The sequence below is a fragment of the Botrytis sinoallii genome, assembly GCF_014898435.1.
Source record: "Botrytis sinoallii strain Bc 23 chromosome Unknown BSIN_005, whole genome shotgun sequence".
NCBI classification, from domain to species: Eukaryota; Fungi; Ascomycota; class Leotiomycetes; order Helotiales; family Sclerotiniaceae; genus Botrytis; species Botrytis sinoallii.
The window spans coordinates 2576819-2601407 of NW_024066032.1; the positions used below are offsets into that span (position 1 = coordinate 2576819).

The 24589-nt window shown below is 41.6% G+C and overlaps 8 protein-coding genes across 8 annotated transcripts; 4 read left to right on the forward strand and 4 right to left on the reverse strand.

The window, feature by feature from the left end:
* Positions 1–723: 723 nt before the first annotated feature.
* Positions 724–3969, reverse strand: EAF02_003821 (uncharacterized protein; the record flags this gene model as incomplete). The annotated part of the gene is made up of 9 exons (XM_038899869.1): positions 724–913; positions 1036–1145; positions 1193–1643; positions 1692–1852; positions 1940–2368; positions 2417–2825; positions 2876–3260; positions 3320–3746; positions 3814–3969. The coding sequence occupies 9 exons, from the start codon at positions 3967–3969 to the stop codon at positions 724–726; spliced, it is 2718 nt and encodes a 905-aa protein (XP_038760796.1).
* A 4449-nt stretch (positions 3970–8418) lies between these two features.
* EAF02_003822 (uncharacterized protein) lies at positions 8419–9563 on the forward strand (the record flags this gene model as incomplete). The annotated part of the gene is made up of 2 exons (XM_038899870.1): positions 8419–8749; positions 8926–9563. The coding sequence occupies 2 exons, from the start codon at positions 8419–8421 to the stop codon at positions 9561–9563; spliced, it is 969 nt and encodes a 322-aa protein (XP_038760797.1).
* Positions 9564–10338: 775 nt separating this feature from the next.
* On the reverse strand, positions 10339–11859 carry EAF02_003823 (uncharacterized protein; the record flags this gene model as incomplete). Its single annotated transcript, XM_038899871.1, has 1 exon — positions 10339–11859. The coding sequence occupies one exon, from the start codon at positions 11857–11859 to the stop codon at positions 10339–10341; it is 1521 nt and encodes a 506-aa protein (XP_038760798.1).
* Positions 11860–12553: 694 nt separating this feature from the next.
* On the reverse strand, positions 12554–14769 carry EAF02_003824 (uncharacterized protein; the record flags this gene model as incomplete). The annotated part of the gene is made up of 3 exons (XM_038899872.1): positions 12554–12646; positions 12695–13830; positions 13896–14769. The coding sequence occupies 3 exons, from the start codon at positions 14767–14769 to the stop codon at positions 12554–12556; spliced, it is 2103 nt and encodes a 700-aa protein (XP_038760799.1).
* Positions 14770–15519: 750 nt separating this feature from the next.
* EAF02_003825 (uncharacterized protein) lies at positions 15520–18511 on the forward strand. Its single transcript, XM_038899873.1, has 4 exons — positions 15520–16150; positions 16489–16650; positions 16702–17449; positions 17634–18511. Exons 1-3 carry the CDS (start codon positions 16087–16089, stop codon positions 17418–17420), a joined length of 945 nt encoding a protein of 314 aa, XP_038760800.1. The 5' UTR covers positions 15520–16086; the 3' UTR covers positions 17421–17449; positions 17634–18511.
* A 2153-nt stretch (positions 18512–20664) lies between these two features.
* On the forward strand, positions 20665–21425 carry EAF02_003826 (uncharacterized protein; the record flags this gene model as incomplete). Its single annotated transcript, XM_038899874.1, has 3 exons — positions 20665–20992; positions 21047–21229; positions 21277–21425. 3 exons carry the CDS (start codon positions 20665–20667, stop codon positions 21423–21425), a joined length of 660 nt encoding a protein of 219 aa, XP_038760801.1.
* Positions 21426–21875: 450 nt separating this feature from the next.
* EAF02_003827 (uncharacterized protein) lies at positions 21876–22124 on the forward strand (the record flags this gene model as incomplete). Its single annotated transcript, XM_038899875.1, has 1 exon — positions 21876–22124. One exon carries the CDS (start codon positions 21876–21878, stop codon positions 22122–22124), a length of 249 nt encoding a protein of 82 aa, XP_038760802.1.
* Positions 22125–22851: 727 nt separating this feature from the next.
* EAF02_003828 (uncharacterized protein) lies at positions 22852–24084 on the reverse strand (the record flags this gene model as incomplete). The annotated part of the gene is made up of 1 exon (XM_038899876.1): positions 22852–24084. One exon carries the CDS (start codon positions 24082–24084, stop codon positions 22852–22854), a length of 1233 nt encoding a protein of 410 aa, XP_038760803.1.
* Between the last annotated feature and the right edge of the window lie 505 nt (positions 24085–24589).

The window sequence follows — 24589 nt, forward strand, 5'->3', positions numbered from 1 at the left end:
AACCTCCTACAAAACCCAAAAAAAATGCGACAAAATATTTACTATTCATTGAACAAATTATGTTCACTTATTAATCTATTCATCTTCAACATCTGAACTCACCTGGACTACCTAATCTCACAGCCTTACTTCTTTACTCCCTCATCTTTTTACTCTTTTAATCTCTTAACCTTTACTCAGGTATTTAATCCCTTATTAGCGTATTGCTTCACGAATTCACTACTTCGCTATCTTATTATCTTACTTTTTAGTTTCTCTCTCACTCCCTCATTTCTCACAACCTACCTAAAGATCCCCCCCCCCTCCATTCATTCATTCATTCATTCATCTATCCACCCACATAGAAAATCACTCAGCGCCCCCTCCCCCCCCCCCCCCCCCCCCCCCCCCCCCCCCAAAATCTCAAAACAAAGTCCACCATTCTCAAATTCCCCTTCTACCCATCTTAACTTCTCAAGCTCTTCGATATCAATATCTAAATACCTGAACAATTCTATGTTATTAGAAATACATCAACTATCCATCATCCACATCATGCATACGTTCTGTAACATTCAGGTCCAGGATAATCAGTCTTCACTAAATGACACATTTACATCACATCTCATTTCACTCATGATATGTAACATAGCATATAACATGTAACATTACAGGTATACTGATTCAACACAATCCCAAATCAAATAATCAAACAAGCCCTTGAATGCATTACCACCCCTCCGTCTACAACTTCTCCTTCCCCTCCCCCACCAACTCCACCCCCGCACCACCAATACACAACTTCCCCGTCTCCTTAACCTTCGTCTGGAAAACCACTCTATTACCGCCCTCCTTCCACATTTCCGTGATCAATGTTTGACCTGGGATGACCGTGCCTGCGAAGCGAACTTTGATGTTTTTGTAGGGACCGAATCTATTCATTTATATTAGCAAGGGAAGGAAGGATATTGGAGTGAAAACAAAAGGAGGGAGATGATTGAGAGGAAGGAGGATGAGATGAAAGGAGGAGTAATAAAGAAGAAACAGAATCCCTACTTTTGATAAACTGCTTTCCCCGCAATCCCCATAAAACAAAGCCCATGAAGAATAGGCGCTTTGAAACCTCCCACCGCCGCGAAAGCCGGATCAACATGAAGAGGATTATACTATTCCCATTAGCAAGTGTTCTCTTATCAAGCAATCAAAAACTCACATCACCACTCAATCTATAAATCACAGCCTGTTCCTCCGTCGTTTTTTCCTCAACCACCACATCCGGGCTTCTTTCGGGGACTTTATTCGCCCTTGTACTATTTCCTCTATCCGCTCCTTTTCTCTCGCCTCCAAATCCTCCACTGCCTCGCAAGAAAACTGTTTGTTCGTTATAGAATACTTTCTTTCCGGTTTCTTTTTCTGTCGTGGTGGTTCCTACTTTAACTACGGCGGCACTACCTTTATCAACTACCTCGAGAAGTTTTGGTGACGAAATGAGAGTACCGGAAGTAGGAATGGGGTAGGAAGCAATTTCGAGATATTGTTCGCCGTGAAGAAGCATCATAGGAGAGAAATTGGGTACAATATCGTCAAAAGAAAAGGGGGCTTCAGCATTGAATGGTGGGATGACACCGAAAGTTGGGAGAGGTTGGAAATTTTCATCACCCTCGCTATACTGCAATTAGTCGAGTTCAAAATCAAAGAATATGGAAGCTTACAAAACAAGAGACAATTCAGATTTCTTTGCACCAACTCCAAGGTTGTATAGCATTACATCCCGCTCCTCGAAAGTAAACTCACTTCCACTTGCTTCGGCTTTCTTGGCTGCGGCAATTTTATCAAGGATTTCTTGATTCACTTTAACCTTTTTCTCGGTTTTCTGTAACAGAAGAGTATGTTAACAAATATCTTTGATTGACTATAATATACATAATGCTCATTCTAAACATGCGGAGAAGGTTCATACCTTGCTCGCACCCTTCTTATTTTGCATGTTTGCCATAATACTCTTCAACCCATCTTGACTATCCTCAGGGTTATCCGATCGTCCATCATCAAAGTTGATAATTTTCTCCCAGTTCTTCAAAACTTCTTCAGGGGTAAGCTTGACATCGACTGGGAAACCGTGTCCACCAGTTCGTTGCCATCTTGTTCGTCCAACCCATCCACTACCAACTTCGAAAAGACCTCCAGTTGGTGGTTTTGGAACTTTATCGCTGCAAAGTGCGACAACTAGTGGCGCTATGTAGTCTGGTTTGAATGCTTGAACCATCTCTTCTGGCATGATGGTTCTGGTCATTGCGGTACCAGCATTTGGTGCAATTGTGTTAACGTAGATATTGTATTTGGCACCTTCACGAGCGAGGGCACGAGAGAACCCGAGAATACCACATTTCTTTTTTAGGGTCAGCAAATGTCTCACAAATCAAGATATTAGACTTACAGCAGCAGCATAATTGGATTGTCCGAAGTTACCATAGATACCACTGGTAGATGTGGTATTTACTACACGACCATACTTTTGTTTCAAGAAGTATGGCCATGCAGCCTTGGTAACTTTGTATGTACCTCTGAGATGAACAGCGATAACTTGATCCCACATCTTGTCATCCATATTGGTGAAAGCTTTGTCACGGAGAATACCAGCATTGTTGATAATGATATCAATGCGTCCAAAGGCATCAATTGCAGCTTTAACGACAGCATCTCCATCCTCAGCAGATGCCTTGACACCGACAGCTTTTCCACCAAGCTTTTGGATTTCTTGAACAACATCATCTGGGTTCATCAAATCATTTACAACAACTGAGGCACCATACTTGGCGAACGCTAAGCAGTAGCATCGACCAATACTAACGAAATTAGCTTAATCTCTTGGAAAAATAATAATTTGAACACTTACCCAGCACCTCCACCAGTAACTAAAGCGACCTTGCCCTTGAAATCAAGAGTCTCTCCTTGCTCATTTGGACCCATCTTCATTGATTTCTCAAGAAGACCCATGAAATCCGCAGGACCAGAAGGATGTTCAGCATCCTTAAAGTTACTGACTTGATCCCATTTTTTCAGGATGGCTCCTGGGGTATATGAATCATCTGCCTTGAGCAATAAACCGCTTGAGCGTTCCCATCGAAGTTTAGCAACATGTCCACCACCAACTTCGAAAATTGAACCATTCTCTTGAGCGTCCTTGTGTACCAAAACAGCCACGAGAGGAACCACCCAATCCGGCTTTAAGTTATCGAGGATCTCGGGAGGCATGACAGTTTCAGTCATACGACTAGCAGCTATTATTCATTAGATTAGATACCAACTAAAATCTTGGGAGTAATAATAATAAACGTACCAATAGGAGCAATAACATTAGCATGAATGTTATACTTTGCACCTTCCTTTGCCAAAGTTTCCGTAAATCCGACCATAGCTAATTTAGCTGCTGAGTAATTCGTTTGACCGAAGCTTCCAAACAAACCCGCCGCACTTGCAGTATTGATCACTCTTCCATACTTTTGTTTTCTGAAATGTGGCCATGCTGCTCTCGCGCATTTATATGATCCCTTTACATGAACGTCGATGATCAAATCCCAATCTTTATCTTGCATATTCTTGAATGAAATATCGCGAAGGATGCCGGCATTGTTGAGTAAGACATCAATTCGGCCATAAGTTTTAATGGCAGTTTCGATAATCTTTTCGCCCTCTGTAACACTGTCGTAATTGGCTACTGCCTTTCCTCCTGCGGCTATGATTTCGTTGACTACAACATCTGCGGCCTGGTGATGATGTTAGTTATGTTCAGGAATGTAAGATGGCTATTTGATATTTGGAAGAAACACATACCTTTGTAGAGTTGCCCTCGCCCTTGAACGATCCTCCAAGATCATTCACAACTACACTTGCACCTCTTGAACCAAAGAAAAGGGCATATGCCTTTCCCAATCCACCGCCAGCTCCCGTCACAACAACAACTTGGCCATCATAGCGTAGCTCTGACATGGTTGCTTGTATGTTATCTGTGATCCTTAATTGTTCGATTGTTTATTAGAAGAACTGACGAAATAGATAGATAAGAACGATGAGAAGACTGATAATACTGATAATACTGATAACAAGATGAAGAAGAAAACAGTTGAGAATGGGGATGTTAAATGCAATTGATGTTTGAGCACAATAGAAGATGGCTTGGTCGCTTTATTTGAATCTCATACCTCCAAAAATAACCTCGGCAACTCCAAAAACACCAAACCGCGCAAGAACCGAAAATCTGTGAAAATCACTATTTTTTGAAAATTAAAATTAAACCAGAACCATATGTCAAGATGGGTAAAAAGTGACACATCTATAGATTATAGAGCTTTTGATCTTCTAGTTCAATTCATAGTTGAAATTATTGATGTTCGAATTTAGTATAGAATTTTGAAAATGAAGGGACCTTTTGTATCCTCGGTTTCCGCTGGATCTCTCGGTACACGCTTATGCTCGAAGCTCTGTTCCCATGACTCCACATTTCTGGGGTATTCAACGGCAGCTGCACGCGGTGTGATGATGGACCTTTATTTTTTTATTTTCACATGCGAATCTTCCTGTTCCCAACTACAAGTCAATATTACATTATTAGTAAGCACTTATCTAGAAATCACCTGATGAATGAAACTGAACTGACTGGGAAGATTAGTAAAACAACAGTGGAATCGCAGAACCGATTGAGACTCCATTCATGGTTGTACCGGAAAGCCCACTTAAGGGGGACTATATCATAGATTTTCCCCGGCCAATCCCCTCCTTTCACATGGTCTTTGCTTAGGAAGCGTGTTTGGATATCGGTGGTCAGCGAAACTGGTCGCTCTTAGGACAGCATGACGGTGGTTATCCTCGAGGTGAAATGAATTCGTCTTTCTGTCGCATTGCAAATCTTCCCACAAGCTATCCGGCCGGAAGAGCGATAGCATGACCACAATGTCAATATCTCGATTCATTACGGGTGTACCGGTCAACAATACAAGGCTGCGGGGTGCCAATCTTCTGAGAACCTCATACTTCCGGTACTCTCGTCCTTGGTAGTATGCGCCTCATCGATGATAACGGTATCGAACACTTCTTGAAGACCTGGGTTTGTTCAGACCTTTATACTTTGCTCCTAACCAATCGAAGTCGACCAAAGAAAATATAATACTCGGAGTATTTAAAGCTCTTGAGACTTTCCCTGCACGAGTTAGGAATTTTCTCTTCCGTACAGTACAAATGCACTTGATATTTTTCGGGCAAAGAGTTTTTCACAACTCTATTCCAAACATTCAAAATTGCAATTGGACCAACCATCAGGCTAGGCTTTGGTTGCCCAACACTACCATTGCCCTTCTTCCTCTCATTCTTCAAGTGAAATATGAGTCTCAATGCCTGCGAAGTCTTTCCAAGACCCATATCGTCTCCAAGGATACATCCTCCTATTTCTGCTGATTCATTTACCATCCAAGATACACCGGATGGCTGCCAAAACTTTAGAGTTGTGTTTGGGCTAAGCTCCCCCCCCCATCCATGGTACTTCGCCGTTTCGAATGTCGAGTTATCGACATGCTTCCTCCAAAGTTGATGCTTTATCAGCGTAGTTGTTAAAGAGTTCTTTTCTTTAGAGTTATTCGATTCTTCTCGAACGGAGTCACAGGCGCCAAAGCAGTTGCAATTGATTTGCCAACAGTCTTTCTTCCGACGTTCTCTGTATTTTCAGTATTGCCTTGATTTTCAATGGGTTCTGGGATCTGCTCCAGACTTCTGGCAATATGCCGAAGCAGGTCTTTGATTTCTTTCTCTGGTCTCATGGTTGTGTCGAGTTCGGAAAGTTCAAGTATATTGAACAACATTTCTAGTAAGCAAGGGCTGGTTGTCTCCTCGGAACGCAAACAATGAGGATTTATTGTCTATTTGGAATTGGAATAATAAGAGCTGATTGTTGATTTGAAGTTGAAACAATCAGGGCCATTTTTCTACATGGAATCGAAACACTGATGCTGGTTATCGACGTGGGCTGGTAAGCCAAAATTTCTTCGTTTCTCCGCCGAAATACTGAAGTCCTTCCTTGATCAAACAATCGATTACATCTCCACGTCCGTTCCAATTTATGTGCACGTCGTCCACACCCAAAATTGGCATAAATGCCACCAGTGCACTGTGCAATAACATCATTTTTATTCAAAAGGGAAATAGCGGCTGTTTCTGATTGAATTTGTAAGTTTTTTTGGAGAGGATGATCAAGCAGGGTGGGGAGTGTTTCAAGAATGAAAGTATTTTATAATACTAGGTAGTCTAGTATACTAATTGAATTCACTTTCAATCATTCTCTTGCCCTCTTGGATTCCAAAATTTTGACCTCGAACAACAATTTTACCTGGCGCAATTTTTTCATCTCTTAGTCGCAACCGTTCTTGCACTTATCAAACGTAAAAATCTTCATTTTACGTTATTTCCAATGTTCTACTCCATGATATTAGCTCTATTTGAAGCTAGGAAAAATTACTGAGAGAGCTGCGAAGGTGAGTTCTGATATTGAAACACACATGCAACTATCTGACTTTCTTCAAACAAGACCGCGATGTACAGAAAGAGGAAATGAATCAACAAAGCAGAATTTTTTACTCCTGTTAAGAGGAGCATTCATTCGGCTTGAGAAGAAGTTATGTTCCAAGTGACCTCTGTTTTTTTCTATAATTTAAGGCAGGATTTCATAGATTAGAATCGTACCCTCCACCTTCACCAACAGACAAATCGACACGGCCAATCCGACGGATATCTTAAACCAGACAGCACGTGTCTTCACCAATGTTTATAACATCAAGAGGAGTGCAATGATCGGGGAACTCTCAGTTCTTACCGAGAAGTTGAGACGCTGTCCTGGAAGTGTCGTGGAGTCGAATCATAATGAATGGGTTATTAGACAACATTTGAAACGACAAATCGCGGATAAAGGGAGTGGTATCCAAGAATTACGAAGGTTAGATCGAAGATCACATGGTGCGATGATCAAACTCATGCTCATTGATGCAGAGATCATGGATTTATATTGGAAATGGAGGAGGGAAAGGAAGAAGTCGAGAGATTACGAGCATTCGTGGCTCAAAGAATGAAGTTTGCGGAACGTTAATTGGAGGACCGAAACCTCCCTCCACAAACAATATCTGGATTTATCGATAGTTGGTCTGATCGGGTAGATGGGAGTTCGATGTATCGAAAACGAGTAAACTCGATATCGTCCTTTAACAGGTACATTAGCATGGGCATGGAGGACAATTTAGGGAGAGAGGGTTTGGATTGATTGTCACATCTATTATATTCAGAGGTAATGGGGGTAGGGACATCAATTTTCATTAAAAGGGTGGGGGCAGGACTTTTTAATCACAACTATTATTATTATATCATTTAGTTATCTTTTCGAAATATGAGTCTATAGGATTAGAACTAGATCATTTTCACGAAGTAGCAAAAAGTGTTGAATAAGTTTGATCGAGTTATCTTCAGTGTGTACTAACTTTTCTTTCTCCTATTCTTTTAAGTGTGTACTAAATTTCACTTCTCCTACTCCTTCTCAGTAGGTATGTACCAACCCCTCGTTTATCCTGACTCGCCTAATACTAACTTTCTAATTCCCCCTTGAAAGCATGTTAACCATTAATGACCAGGAAAAGTTTGATCATCTCCTCTTTTGAGATAGTTAAATTCTTTCTAATCAATAGGAATCTGAAGAATGAGTATATTATCTATACTTATTACACTTGAAGCTCTACATTTACAATTTTAATTTTGTAGAGTATCTCATAAGATAAATATTTTCTCTCCTATATAATATAAATATAAGATCTTACTTTACATTTCTCAAACAAATTTTTCTTTTTTTTAATCATTTAGAAGTAATTTTGATATTCTATTTATATCAAATTTCTCAGTCTGTATATTCCTCAAGTCGATAAGATTTAAGTTTTAAGATTATGAAATATTCTTAATTACTAGATATATAATAGTCGGAAGATAATTGTGAATATCTTCTAACTACTCGAGTACCATTTTGAAGTCTGAATTAATTTCAGAATCTAATCATTAGATTGATGTTCTGATTAGGTTATTATCTTACTTTTTAAAGAATCTTTTCTTTTATTTATATGATAATTATATGATATTAAAGTAATCACAATTAATATACTGTTTGTAACACTCCCTACAGCTTTATTTCTAGCGATATATCAACGCAGATCTTTTATTTCTCCTTCCGATTCTCGATTATATCAAGTTCAGAAAGTTTCAATGCCCTGAATAATATTCCTTACTTTTCACACCTTATCTTCCCCACACTAAGGTAACACCCCACGCAAGATTACGTCGTACTCAAACCACAATACCCCCCTCTTAAAACCTTCCCACCCTCAATAATCCCCCTCCCTCCACAACCACACACTCACCATGACCTCCTCCTCCTCCTCCTCTTCCTCCCCCCTCCCCACCCCTCCCATAATCGACGATAAAACCCCTCACATCCTCCCCTTCATTCTCCACTATCTATCGCTGCACCAAAAAACCCATCCCACGCGTCCCTTCATCATCGGTCTCAACGGAATCCAAGGCGCCGGAAAAACCACCCTCGTGAATACTCTCTACGAAATCCTCACTCGAGATCATGGGCTCGAGACGCTCGTGTTGAGTATCGATGATTTGTATTTAACTCGCACGGATCAGGAAAAGTTGGCGAGGGAAAATGAAGGGAATAAATTGGTGCAGTTTAGAGGGGAACCGGGTATTTATTTATTTATTTACTTACTTTTTCTGTTATATATATACAACTTACTCTATATCATCCATTCACTCTACTATATCTCCTCTATCCTCTCCTCTCCCCCCCCCCAATTCTTAATCCCCAACCACACACACCCACAAACCAAACCACCCAGCTAACCACCTCCACCCTCCCAGGAACCCACGACATCCCCCTCGCCCGCAGCCTCTTCAGCTCTCTCCTCCAATCCCCTCCCACCCCCACCCCCATCCCCTCATACGACAAATCCCTCCACTCCGGACTCGGAGACCGCTCCCCATCCACCCGCACCGTAAACGACTCATCCCAAAACCAACGACCCATCCAAATCATCCTCTTCGAAGGCTGGTGCGTGGGCTTCCGCTCCCTCCCACCAACCAGCATCTCCCTCCTGCACAAAAACAGTCTCTCTCTCCCCTCCTCCCCTCAAAACCCCACCACCCTGCGCGATCACCCCCCTCTCCTCCTCCTCTTCATCAACCAAAAATTAAAAGACTACGACGTCCTAACCGACACCTTCGATATCTTCATCCACATCGACGCACTCGACACCCAATACGTGTATTCCTGGCGAGAGGAACAAGAAGCCGTCTTGCGCCGCGAAAAAGGAACGGGAATGAGCGAGGAACAGGTAAAAATCTTCGTCGATGGGTATTATCCCGCGTATGAATTATACCTCGACGGAGTGCGACGGGGGATATTCAGAGGCGGGAAACTGGGGGAGGATTGGGAGGGGAGACAGTTGCGATTGGTGGTTGGGAGAGATAGACGAGTCGTACAGGTGGAAAAGGTTTGAATTGTTGATAATGTGATTGTGAGATTGAGCTAGGCGTTGAGGGCTTGCGTGACTCGTAGATATAGAGAGATAGACTTCTGTGAAATTGTAACTCGCCCACCTGATTACCTATAAGAGGTCCTTAAAAGATTAGAATCGAAAACTGATATTGGAGACGAGCCCTTGACAAAAGATGCAGAGGCTCTCGTCTTAAAAATAAGACGTCAAGGTCAAGTGTATCAAGTATATCAGTGTGTCAAAAATCTCTACCTAGTGATTCAGAGCTTAAGACTTGTGCCATCATCAGGTCTCCATATCTGAAGAGTTCATCACTAAGATTCTCGCTTGGCCACGGGGATGGAGGAGGTAGTCTTGCAACAATTCAAATTCTAGTCAAAATTGAGCATTGCCCATCGATGTCATCTCAGCGAGTACATAGAAGTTGTAACACATTGTGTATGCCATTTCCATTAATAAAAAGAAGCAAATGGGTATCTCATAATAGCCAGCATAGAACTCCCTGCCAAATGCAAACAAAGTACAAGACTCATCTCGTCGTTCCTTTCCTTTCTTTCCTTTTCCCCTTCATTCCATTCCCAGACCCTAAATTCCAGCACGTTTGTGTCCAGCCAAATAATACTTTACATAGGTATTGAGATAACCTGGTAGCTATATATAAGCTCAACGTATTGCTTGTAGGCACTTGGGGTTTCCAAATAATATATGCAGCATACACTCCAGAAACCCTCCGCATACCGCTAGCAGCACAACTAGCCATTGTATCAAGCCCATTCATTTATACATTATTTCCCTCGATAACTCCCTTGGCACCCCTCTTCATACGTTCCATATCTTGATTGTAGGTCCTCAAACATCCCCTGACATCTCTTTCCCTCTTCTCAATTTCCTCTTCGAACTTTGCAACCATATCTCTTTTTTCTTTCCTAGCTTTCTTCAATGCTTCTAAAGTATCCGAAAACCTTGATAAAAACCAATCACCTGCTTCTTCCCAATCATTTTTAGATAAACTACCAAAGAATTCAACCATAGTTGCTCGCCGCTTATTCATCTCTTCTTGATTGTCTGGTCTAAGTTGTTCAACATGGTGACTGACACGTTCATAAATAGGACGATCTGAAAGTGATAGGTCCGGTTCGCTGGGCTGCTCGCTAAGAGCCGAAGGGCCTTCAAAAGATTCTTCTTTAAGTTGTTCATAATCCATGTTTTTCAAAGCGGCATCATCATAATCAAGTGGAATATCAGCACGATTCAAATGGGTAATTTGTTGTTGTGTGTTTCCTGCATGAAAATTTGGTCGAGATTGAAGGGCTGGTTGTTCGTGCATGTGAGTGCTGTCTTCAGAGTATCGCTCACCATCAGAAGATCCCTCAGATTGACCTTGCTGCGTATCCCGAGGAGAGAGCGGTGGAAGACGATATTGCATATTTTCGGGGAGTATAGCATTTTCTAATACTTCAACTTGAGCTTTTCCAGATTTGGGCCTTGGCGAAAATACCCCATCGTCAAGACCTCGTTTTCGAGAACCTCCAATTGTTTGCATTCCATTCTTAGGACGATTTGTAATAGCGTGATTGAAACGATCAAATGTCTTTGGTTTGCTCGGGCTATTACGATGCGGCTTTTGGGACTGTAGTGGTATTTCTGACTGCATGGCAGGTTTGGGGGTCTGACTTTGCTTGTAAATGAGGGCTCCAAGAGCTTGCGTCTGTGGTCCTTGACCATTAGGTTGGTGAAATATCTTACGCGATTGAAGGGGTGCTCGTGCATCTTCAATGTATTCTTGACGACCGAATACAGACTCCTGTGGTGAGTCCCTGTCGTAACCATTCTCATGTGCAACGTGGAAATTATTTTGTTCCAGCTCCTCCTGCTGCCCTCTGTGATATCCGCCATCAAATTCACGATTGCCGCCAGTAGGCATTACTCCCATGTCCTGTCCACCTCGAAAGTTTCCCTGGCTGATAGTTTCATCAAAGGCGCTATTTACTGTAGAGTCCTCGAAATGTTCTGCATTTTCTTGCTCTTCCTCTTGGTTGTATTCTGCCTGTATTTGATTTGTTCCAGGAACTGTATTTTTTTGCGAAAATTCAGCCGGCTGTTCATAGACGGGCTCCTGATTGTGAGCTCGATTCATATTGGCAGATGCATCTCGTTGCTTCTTGGGAAGTATTCTTAACTTCTGTGCCATCGCTTGACGATCTGTACGTTGTTGGAGTGGTTGAGGGGATGGTGATGGTGGGTGAGTCGGATCAGATTCTTGCTGAAGGAAGCCGCTAAGGCGAGGATTGCCAGCCATGTTATAGACGTTATTAAGGAAATTGGCAAAAGGAAAGTTTAATGGCATGTGCGGAGTTGATGCGTTTGGGGTAGTTGATGTAAAATGTTCCAATTGTGAGATTAAAAATGTGTAACTTGTGAATAGAAAGATTATGTACGGTCGCAAATCATTTCATATCATCAATTTAGTGTAATAATTGATTTGATTAAAAGCAGAAGCTTGTACGGCGTAAAATTAATTGACTTGGATCCTTTTCAGATCATTCAATTAAGGTTGGGGTTGTTGGAAACTGTGATTGGGATGGCGAGAATGGTTGTTGAGTCGCGATTTCATTTCATAAATGAGGTTGAACGCGAGTCGCGACTTCCACGATAGGTGATCCCGTGACCTTAAGATTTAAGTGCGGTGCCAGTGGGTGCGTTGTGTTGTAGTACCCACCCACTCTACTTCCAAAGCTATTCCTTATCTCACATCATGGAAGAGAAATGTTCACGCATCAAAGTGATGAAATATGTTGGGTGTAAATTAAATAAGTTACTTTCATAAGAAATCTAAACTAAAAATAAGCAAAGCCTGCCTATACTACCAATACTGCCAGACTATCATACAAATGCGAACCACCAGAACGAACCGCACCGAAAGTTAAAAACCACAAAATCTTCATGACCTACGTATTCTTCGTAAACCATTACCAAATTGTTTTTGAAATCAATTAGTTGTTCCTAGCATATGCAGACTCAACCTCCTTCTTATACTTCTCCAAAATGGCCTTTCGCTGCAATTTTTGTGCAGATGTTACCAATCCCTATTAATGTTAGCATGCACCGTGTTGTAGAAGGAGGGAAATACTGACATTTTGAGGGGTCCATTCTTCATCTGATAAGACAACACCTTCGATGATTTCAATTCCTGACAATCCACCAGCCTTACCAGCTTGTTGTAATTCCTTCAAAACTGCATCTTGGATCTTCTTCTCGTGTACTAATTCCTCCACACTGGATCCTGGGACACCAATTCTTTCGGCGAGTTTCTTCAAGGCAGGTTCAGCTGGAACGATCAAAGCAATTGGCTTAGTTCTCTGTTGATCGGCATAAACGCAGATATTTCCTACAACTGTAGCGGAACGGTAGATAGATTCGAGTTTCTCAAGGGCAATATACTCTCCGTTTTGAGTTTTGACCAGATTCTTCTTTCGGTCGATGATGTTAAGATGACCATTCTTATCCCATTCTCCAATATCACCAGTCTTGAACCATCCGTCTGCAGTCAAGGCTTCTGCTGTTTCTTCGGGATTCTCGTAATAACCTTCCATGACGGGATCTCCTCTAATCCAAATTTCTCCTTGAGGGTTTGGTTTGTTGGTTGCATAATATCCAGCATCTGGGAAATCAACAAGCTTGATTTCAATAGAACCAGGGATGTCACCCAATGCTTCATCAGTCCATTCCATAGGATCCATCAAAGCACCCATAGCAGTAGTTTCAGTTAAACCATATCCGTTAATCATCGGTGTAATGGCCATGGAAATAAATCTCTGAGTATCTTTGGAGATTGGTCCACCACCATTCAGACAAATTCTGAGCTTTCCACCAGTGGCTTCCTTAACCTTTTTGAATACTAGTGCATCTAAAGCCTCAGCACCTGGAAGACCATAACGTAAGAGGTTGTTCTTAGCCCAAAGTGCACCCCAGAAGAGGTTTTTGACGATCGGGCTTCCACCATTAACCTTAGCAACAATACCCTTCTTGACTGACTCCCACACGGCGGGAACACCAACTAGAACGGTTGGCTGGAATTCTCGAATATCTCCCTTGCAATTCTTAACTGATGTATCCGACAAAGTCTTAGGGTTTCCGTAACCCATAGTTCCACCCCAATACAGACAAGCATTTTCGAAAACGAACTCGAGAATATGCGCAAGAGGAAGATATGTCAGAAGACCGTCACCTGGACCAAGATATGGTTCAACGATCACATTGACACCAGCAACTATAGTAAGCGCAAGCGCTAGTCAGCACAACTTATACATTTCACAAACAATAGATTTTACTTACCAGCTGCTACGACTGCCTTGTGCTTAATGGGTACACCCTTTGGTGGCCCGGTAGAACCGGAAGTATACATAATGCAGCACAGATCTTCTGATGCGGGAGGTACTGGTTCAACAGGATTCTCCTCGCCAAGCTTTCGTAATTCCTCGAAACTCAAAATCTTGAGCTTCTCGTGTGCCTTCTTGAGGCTATCGATATTCTCTTGCTTAACCTCATTCTGACTGTTCCAGATTACAAATTGGATATCTTTGGCTTCTTTGAGAGGGTTGATCAAGGTTGGTAATAGATGAGGATCCAAAAAGATAGCTTTGGCTCTGGTCGCAACCAAGGAATGCTTAAGACCTTCCTCTCCCAAAGTATCATATGCGGTAACAATTGGCATCGATTGAGAAACTGCGCCATGAGCAGTTGCTAACCAATGAGCACTTGTTGCCGCGAAAATGTGTACTCGATCCTCTTTGTTCAATCCAAGCTTTCTGTAACCAGCTCCAATTTGCAAGATTAACCTTTCATATTCCGAGAAGCTCATATATTTGTATTCGCTGAGTTCGAAATATGTCCATTTCTTGTCGACCTCTTGTTGTTCGCCATCAACCATCTTCTTCACCTTCTTCACCTCTTGGTGAGTCTTGATCAATGATCGACTTCCGACAGCTTTCGCATTTCCATACTTCTCGGAACTTCGTTTGATGATATCAAAAACAGTTGAAACATCTTCGGAAGGGCGGGTCGCAAGCTTGTTGGCTGTCGAAGGGTGTCTTCTTGGAATAGTCTCACCGTTGACGGGTTTGTGGCCCGGCACCTCTGCACTGAAAGGTGGTGAGTGATAGAATTTAGGTTGAACGGAAATGTTCTTGAGCGACCCTGAGGACGACATTTTGATCGGGTGGCGATGAAGCTCAGTTGTTGAGAGTTGATGTGTTTGATGGGTAGAGAAAGTTGGTGATGCGCAAGTTCCGGTCTTTGTTGATTTGACTTCGTGTTATGTATTTAGCAGACGAGAGAGATACGCGAATAGTCTTGAATTCGTGTAAGTACCTCTAGCTGCTGCCAGTACTGGATTTTCAATGAAAAGATATAATTCTTTTCAATTCAATTCACTTCCAGGAAATGGTTGAAATATATTCGGGATTTCGGGGAAGCAATTGAGGCTGGGGAGAAGGGAAGAAATAATAAATCGCCTTAAATAATAGCCAGGTAGATGGATTATGACGCTGCCTTGCTTTCCTTTCCTTTATTTTGGAGCAACCAAGATCCCGCGAGCCCGTCGAGTAAAGTTCAGAGCTTGGCCAATTGATGATGCTGAATTAAATGCACGGTTATTCACCAAAACACAAAAAGGTCCACCATACATAACCAGGTCAGATCAACATTATTTCAAAGCTGCCACTTTCTCTCTCACCCATTCATTCATCGAGCATTGATTGAGTATGGAATTGACATACGAAGTACGACGTAGCTGGAGAGCCTAGACCATACAGCATTGAGCGGAGGCAATAAGCTTCAACCATCTACTCTGTATAAAAAATCCCTGCTAGTAAAGCTATGCCGGCGTACGGCGTATATACCTGGATATCTGCTTGTGCTTTTAAACATCTTACTCACAGTTACATCTTACTTACATCTACTATCTATCTATCTATCTATCTTACAGTACCTGGATGCTGCTGACATTGGCGATGTTGGAGCGAGCATATCCATGCACATCATAGCATGTTTTGGTCATTGCTTCTATCTATCCACAATCGATCTATTCACTATCCAAGGATCATTTACATGCCAAAATTCTGATTGTCTATTCAGCTAAACATTGAGATAGAAAGGAAATGGATATCATACATCACACCTCGTTCAGCCATTATCATTATCATTATCTATCTACCCTGTACATTTCCTCTCTACATCTCCTCAAGCTTCTGACCGCTCGTGCTTGATTGCCTGTACAGATAAGCATCATTCACATACGATTCATATAGGTGGGTCAATACGGCAAAAAGGGAAGAACTTTTTTCTACTCGAGTACATACTACTATTGTATGTCTGATATGCCAGCTGTTACACTTTCGATAGTCTCACAAAAACGAATCTGATAGGCAGTAAACTTTCTCAACAACAAGCCCTATTTCTCTGATAGACCAAAGGATTACCCAGGTATATTGAAAAGGTTTCACCAGGCCAACTACAACGTTCAATCATGGCTGGCCGCGTACAACCATTTCTTGATTCTCTTGGCCCAGAAGTGGAGGACCCCGAAGAAGGTAAACAACCGATTTTATTACATATCCATTTCGCTTTTCTAGAGTTTCAATACAGTCAAGTGATTTTCCAATTGCTTGGAACGAGGCAGTGTGAGAGCCTTGGTAACACAGCAGTTTATTGTGGCGCGAGATGCTTACCGAAAAGGGAGTTAACACTTGGCTGCTTTTATAATTAATCGAAGTGGTCGTTGAGACGTTTCGGTGTGGTCACATTTGAGATTATGAGCACAACTTCGTGTCATCTTTCCAAGAGTATCAAAGGATTCATGCGGGTTCATAGGACATGTCTGAGACCCTGAATTTTAGCCAAGTTAACAAGCTAAAATAATTAATTCTAGAGGCGTTTCTGTTGTTCTCTCAAACCATCCCATCCCAGAATCTCGGATTCGTAGATTCAAAGGCTACTGAAATAGATTTCACCATTAACGGTAGAGATCTCACGATTTACCAATCTCCTACAATCTTATCATCAAATCGTGATGGGGGAACCACTGGAGCAGGTATATCAATCCTTCTATCACTATGTCTGACTCCTTACTAATGGTACACAGTGATATGGAAAATCACCCCCCTTTTCGCAAAATGGATATCATCACTTACAAATCCACTCCTCAAGCATCAGATAATCACCCCTGATTCAGTAGTCCTTGAATTAGGTTGTGGAATATCCGGCCTCATAGCCCTTACTCTATCACCCCTTCTCCAAACATACATCCTTACAGACCAACCATATGTTCTCAAATTTCTCTCTCAAAATCTTTCTTCTAACTCCTCTACACCATCAAGTACAACAAACTCCAAATCCAAGTCCCGAAAATCCAAAACCTCATCGTCAACATCCACATCCACATCCACATCAACAACTCAACAACCCTCAACCAATAAAATCATCCCTCTAACCCTCGACTGGGAAACCGACGTCGTCTCCCCCTCTCTCGCCTGCTCAGAAACCACCACGAGCTTCGACACAATCATAGCTTGCGATTGCATCTACAATGACGCATTAATCCCACCTTTCGTCCAAACATGTGTTGATCTCTGCCGTCTCCGTTCCACATCTTCATCTACCAAAAATCAAGATCAAACAGAAGCCCGCAATCCCACTCTCTGCATCATAGCCCAACAACTCCGTTCTCCGGATGTGTTTGAATCCTGGCTCAAGGAATTCAACAAATTCTTTAGAGTGTGGCGTGTACAAGAAGGAGGTATCCAGGAGTGTGGATTAGGAGAAGACTCGGGGTTTGTGGTGCATATTGGGATTTTGAGGTAGGAAGGAAAAGAGTTGATAGGATGTATCTCGTAAGTAGATCGGATTCCAAATACTACGACATCTTTCAACGTTGTTTTGCTAGCTTTGTTCTGGGTAAAGAGGGTGTATATCTTATCTTATCTTATCTTGAATTTTATATGGGATGATGGATCATATCATATCATATCATAGCATACTGAATACCCGAAATGAAGTTCTGACGTGTAGAATTAGATGGATATTGATACTGTTTGTTACTATCAAAAAACCATGCGGGGTGTTTAGAATTGCGCGGATACACAAATATTATCCGGAAATTTGATAAATGCATAGTAGCATTGCTTTCCATATATATACCCAGCTTTCTTCCCGTTCACAAGTTGATATAATGTTGGACGGTGTATGTATCTCACCAGATAAACTAGTGAAGCGTATACTATAATTCGTTTGTATAATTGTTGCGTATGCATGGATTTGGATTTGGAGAACGGGTGAATATCTCGTTGAGAAGTGTTGAAGAGATAGCTTTTTTGACTCGTACTATTCTCTTCTCTTCTCCAGTTAGTCGGAGAATCAAGAGTGGTACTTGAATATGGACGTATCTCCTTTATGTCCGAGTCAGAGACTCGATTATCTTGGTTGTGGCGACTCTGTGGATTTGGGAGTCAGGCTATGTGGATGAGAAAGATTGAGATGGAGATTATTTCTAGTATCTGTTGCTACCTACATAGAGTTATTGGGTGCTCTTTGGATTCATTCATTATGTTTTGAAGGTTGAAGATTGATCTATTGAGCTGCTTTTTCGTGTGTAGGAGGGGAGATTTGGGATGGTGAGAAAATTGTGTTGTTGCCGAATCGAATTATAGCTTGTGGGATACAACAACTCGAACATGTTTTGAAAGGAATGTGTGTTTAGATGGGAAATAACAATCAACATATCGCGTGTTTTAAAGGAAGCTTTTGGTGAAGACGTTGATGTGTGTGGCGGGGAAGTGAACATAGCTGGAGATCTACGTGTTGGCTGCAACGTAATTTCTTCGAACCTTGTGGCTCGTGTACGTTCTCAACCATTTCTCTATTCAATTAGGTCGAGATGAAACCGCTTTAGCAATGTAGAACTTGACGTCGTGGGTTATCATTCAAGAATTAGTCATCTGCACTCTTGCTTCCAGTATAAGCCATACAACTTTTGACACAACAATCAATCCACTTGGATTATAAACCCATTTTCTTTTAAAGCTACACATTCTTCCTTCAAACACTTGAAAGGGGGTTGAAGGCGTTGGCGATATAGTCTCTATATTTCGTTATAAATTCGATCATCTTTTGCTGTCCAATACGTATAGTGTGCGTTTCGAGTGTAATCCAATCAATCAACATCTCGGTATCAGTTTATTTTTAAATAGTAGAAAAATACTCAGATCACTCCAGTCTATTTGATCTGATTCACTACCACTATCAGAACCGTCACTACTACCCATAGTATCACTATCCAAGCCTTCATTTGAATCACATTACATACGATCTAGTTCTCGACTTTGAAACTCTAGATCTGCATCCAGCTCCACCTGTTGCCTCCCAGAATCGCCATCATCCAAAAAGTCCTCTATTGCCCGGGTTTCATCTAATGTTCTTCTTACCTCGTCCGCTGCGTAGCCCCAAATAGCATTATTAGTTAGTATATTAATACATGCATTAATCAATACTAGAATTCATATTGTAAACCTTACTTTTCAATTTTCATTGAATTCAGAATTTCTCTTTTCTTTTCCTCTTCCATTATTTTTCGATCCCCTTCATTTGCGTTTCGATATGATTGCGTCTTTTTTAGCTTCTTAATATGATATATGGCTTTAAACGCGGCGCGCGTGTCTGGGGGGAGGTTTTGCTGCCTTTGTCGCTTGTAAACAGTATGGGGATTGGACGAATATTCATTTATGCTTTTGCGACGCTTACCAGGCGCACCGCTACCAATACTTTTCGTTATTTGCGACATCTTTAATCTTCTGAAAGGTCCTGCTCTTTGAAATTGATATCGGAAATGGGAGTGATACTACAGGATAGAATACCCTGTGGTGGCAGAATCCGTGGTTGACGAATAAATCATTTCATCAATTGTATTAAAAATTTCAATAGTCAATATTATATTGAAAAAATGGGTTATACAGTATTAATGTGATTGACTTTTATATATGTATATGATTAGAAAATTTTATTTTAAAGGGATTTAGAGAAATTTTCGAAATTTCTTGATTTTCGAAAGTTTTAGCCTAAAGCTATTTACAAGTAAAAAAGTTTATTTGTATTGAATTCAATTAATAATCAATTATTCAATCATAACTATATAGATTAGAGTTGAATAGTATTCTTGTTTAAACGGTATATTCTATACTGTATGGTATAGTGGTAAAGCTTTTGATTGAAGAATAAATCGAAAGTGAAGTGAATGCTCTGTGAACAGACCCCCCTTTAGACTTTCGCCTAATGCCTTTCCCACCCTTTAGCTTCCCCGCTCGCTCCCATCTTCCTTTAGCTCCTACGCTCACTCCCCTTCTCCTCTTAGCTCCCCCGCTCGTTCCCCTTCTCCCCCTAGCTTCTACGCTCACTCCCCTTCCGTCCACCTTTCCTAAAATCATAAAAGTCCTTCAGCTGAAGGGCCTTTATTTTCTTTATATTTATTAAAATTCAATAATAAACGGTTGCCATTTTGAACTGGAAATATTCATCGATAATGAAAAATGGGTTTCGTCAGGGATGAAAAAAGTTTGAATTCAATAATGTACGTATCAAATATTTATACAGAAATTTATACTGACATTTTATTCGTACATAGGTATTAACTCTGCCACCACAGGGATAAGCTTTCGCTGGAATAAAATTCTTGAAATAGGGAGTAGTGATGAGGCCTAATTTAGAGCGGAGCACAGACGATCCATTGTGTCACATGGCCATGTTTACTTCTTTCGCCCTACAAACGGAAATATGCAAACTCTTATACAAACGCTTCCTTTTCATAATTTAAGACTATATTATATTCAGAAGGGTGCTGGATTACATTCACTTTCGTTAGTATGTAACCCTCACAGCTCCGGTGTAGCAATCGGTACTAACCCTCTTATTTATTAAAAGTCCCAAACAGAATTTCATGCAAAACGTCTCATACTTTTTGAATAGTGTGAGGGATATTATAATGTCAACGCGAAGGCTGCACTTACGAGAACTACCTAGAATCAGAAGGGGAGAAACCGATAGGCGATCTAGGCAAATGCCAGACCAAGAAGCGTCACAAGGGTCTCAAAATGGTCCCACTCATACGCCAGATCAATCTCCCCCTCACTCTCCGAGACGATCCCCCATTCGCTCTCTTACACGCTCTCCCACACGCTCTCCCACTCCTCAGCCTTGGCCTCGACCTGGCAATCATAAAGGACGAGCTCAAACTGGTGGTAAAACCATCAAATCTAGTCGAGCGAAAAAGCCTCTTCTTGGCCGAAAGTCTACACCAAAAAAGGGTATCAAAAAACCCAAGATACCCATATTTAAGCACAAGCCGAGGAGAATATTAACCAGTGGAAAGAGAGTTCGTGATTTGAGTAAGTCCATTCATAAAATTTTGGGGTTCGAATTATCAGATTGACTCCATTTAGAACTTTTATCGAGAGAGATAAAGTTTTATACAAGCACTTGGGCGAATCTCATACCTCGAGCACCGTTTGCGAGACTTGTACGACAGGTCGCTCAACCGATCAAAAATGATCTTCGATTCCAATCATCGGCAATCGAAGCGCTGCAAGAAGCTGCGGAGATGATGTTAACGATTCGTTTTGATAGTAGGTTTTTAATAGCCTTATTTCAGTATGTGTACTAAATTTTATAGTTCTGCAGGATATGGCCCGCCACGCCCACCGAACCACTATCATGGGAAGGGACGCGGGATTGTTACAGCGAACATTAAAAAAGGCTGTAGGCATTGACGATATTGGTCTTACACCGACATCAGAAGGGTTTCGTGGCTACAAAGCCTAATTTTTTAATCTCCATTAAACTCTTTTTTGTTTCCTGCTTTTACATGTTTTTACATGTTTTTACGTGTTTTTATGACTCGTTTCTAGGAGTTGGAATACACTAAGTATCACCAAATGCGTCATTACATTACTGTCAATATGGCTGATATCAGCGCTGGAGTATATAGAATAAAGAATATAAGTAGAGAGAGAAAGGATTGATAATAATGAAAGACATATTTATAAGTATTACATACCCCCTCGTAAGCATGGCGATTGATGAATGAGTGACTACTCAAGCCAGAGGTCCGCAATATTACCTCAGTGTTTGCGATGAAAATAGAACCTCACAAAATTTTCCAGTTTATTTGGTTGCTACGAAAGAAGTAATGCGAACTTCTAGGTAGGTACCTCGATAGGAAAACAGTCCTACAATCCTGCACTAGTTCTGGCAGTCGGACACAATATTAAAATGAGACTTCTTATCACCCTTCAGGTTCTTTCATCCGTGATCGCGGCATTTGCAGCTCCCATTCATGTTCAGACAATTGATGATACATTTGTCACTCTGCCTCCAAACCCTATGATCAAACTGCCGGCACCGGGTTTTGCTTTCAAGCTTTATATGTCTGTTTATGAGTTGAAACCCGATGAACTTGGACTTATCTCACTTGCTTCAGAAACGGAGTCAGCGGAATCAAGTTTGGAGCTACGAATGTAGCTGATCAATTGATTTTGTTGTCGATACTTATGGCTCTTGATTTTGTGTAGTTAAGCAAGCCATTAAGAATCGTTCTTGCCCACGACCAATTTGAGAAACGGACGGTCTCAATTACTTACATTAATAGTGAAACCAGCAACCTTTGGCTGAGATCAGCTGGCCATGAGCATCAGAGGCAGAGAGTCATGAATTGTGGGAAGTGTATAGGAACAGAAGAGAACCCCGAAATTGTTGATAACGATGTGCAGAGCATTCCAAACTCGACAAGAAACTGCATACGGGTCCTTGGATCTACAGAGATGGCAAACTTAGAAGCCATAAATACGCAATATTGTCGAGTGCAGAAGTTTTGGAGAAACTCTGGGAAAGTAGTGAGAACTGTTTTGAGTTCGCGGCAGACAATGATACTGGCGGTGTGGTTAAGAAGCGGGAAATGTTGGGTTTTTAATGATATCAATCATGGGGATATCCTGGAGTTTCCGGATGAGAACAAGGGGTTGTTAAGAATGGGCTCATAGAGACGAGGAGAAACATGCAATGGAACGAGGAGTTTCATAGACAATATTACGGCTAAAAATAAGAGCTGAGAATCGAGAGGAATGGATCTAGTCATATCACTAAAGCTTGAAAGGTGAAATAGTTTTTTGTCTTGTGAATAAAATATGATTATTTAATTCAGAGCCTGCTGTTTTATTTTTCGGGCCAAGAACTATATCTTCCTTCCCATCTACATCTCAAACATTTTATTAGTATACCGTCTCAGTGATAAATCCTCAAACGCCTCCCTCCCATTGTCCAGCGGCATTTCCCTCGACATTGCATTTTTGACACCTTCGCCTTCCAAAATCCAACTGTCACTACGAAAAGTATCAATCAAACAACCGACCAACATTCCAATCATCATTGGCGCCACCTTCGATGCTGGGCACAGAAAACTAACTTTCCCAAACGGCATCCATGCTTCCTTATGTGCCATGTTACCTTTACTCTCCAATTCACTCCATCGTTCTGGTCTGAACTCATTTCCATCTGTTCCCCAGATCTCTTCAGTCCTTTGTATATACTCAACATCGACTGCGAAGATTGGTCCATTGTCTACATTCTGCCGATAAATCCTCTTGGTCGGTGGATATAAACGCAGAGCTTCAAAGACGATATCTCGAGCCGAACATCTTCCCTTCCGTTCGCTAAATTGTTCAGCTGTCATATTTGTCAAAAATCGAGCGAGAACATCTTTCCATTCAGTCGCCATATCAGACGAGTGCCGAAATGAAATTTCCAGGAAACAACGAAGGACAATTCTCCACAGCGTTTCGTATGCAGGGAGAAGAATGTTGAGTGGATTTTCATTCTCGTAGTTGGTGGATAGGGATAGCGAATCGAGTTCGTGCCGCAACGAGTTCTGCATTGGGATTTTTGAGGGCTGGGTGAAACAGGAACATTTGGATGATATCCAGAGGGAGTTGATGAGTTGGGTTATGCGGATGATGGAGATTTGCGTGGTTCTCGCATGTTCCGAGGGAAAGAATTTGAGAAGCACGAATCGAAAACAGAAGACTTGGATTAGGGGACTGAGCGGGGTGATTCCATTTTTAGAGATGGAGGGGGCGATCTCATCATTGAGAATGGAGAGGACTTTTGGTAGGGTGGAGGTCGATTCATCAGATGTCTTCAATAGAGATTTGGCTCTCGTGAGGAATGATCGGTAAAAAGCTTGATCGGTTGTTGTAAATGCGTTGGAAACGGAGAAAACTTGCACAAGTCGTTGGTTTGGTAGAGCTCGAGAGGGAAGTGTAGATGCTCTCAAAATCTCTGTCGCTTCTGACAATTTTCGGATCGAGATGATCTTCTCTTTGCAAGTGCATCTTCGGTAGAGTTTTGTCCGTGTCGAAATGCAAATGAAACAGTATGTAAGAATTGAGACAGTGATGAAGATAGCCAGCGCAAGTAATGGATCCATCGCTTCCACTCAACTTGAAAGTTTCCACTCTCTGGATAGTAAAACCATCACTGTCCTTGACTAGTACTTGTAGGCGAATAAATGGCAGCTTCCACCCAAAGCATCTCGGTCCTCTCAAGCTTCGACAGTTGGCAACTGTCATTGTCTCGGGCGCCTGCATGAGAATTTGGACGGACTTGTTGCTTCTTTCATCCATTCAACGGCCCACAACTAGGGTTGGGCACAGGGTTGGGCAAACCCGGGGTAATCTGGGGTGTTTCCGGTCAGCATATCACTCTGCTTGGCCTTGACCTATAGAGGGAAGAGTGAACAACTTACAGAGTGGCTCAACTACCCTAGGTACCCGGAGGCCTTCCTGCGTGGTGCTGCGTACAATGAAAAACTGATTATTAGAACTTCAAATATGCGAATAATGATTATACATGTTCGCTTGCATGCCTCACTATTGTATACCTATTCAGAAATGACTTCGACTTCGGACAATAATAAAGAACGATTTTGTGAT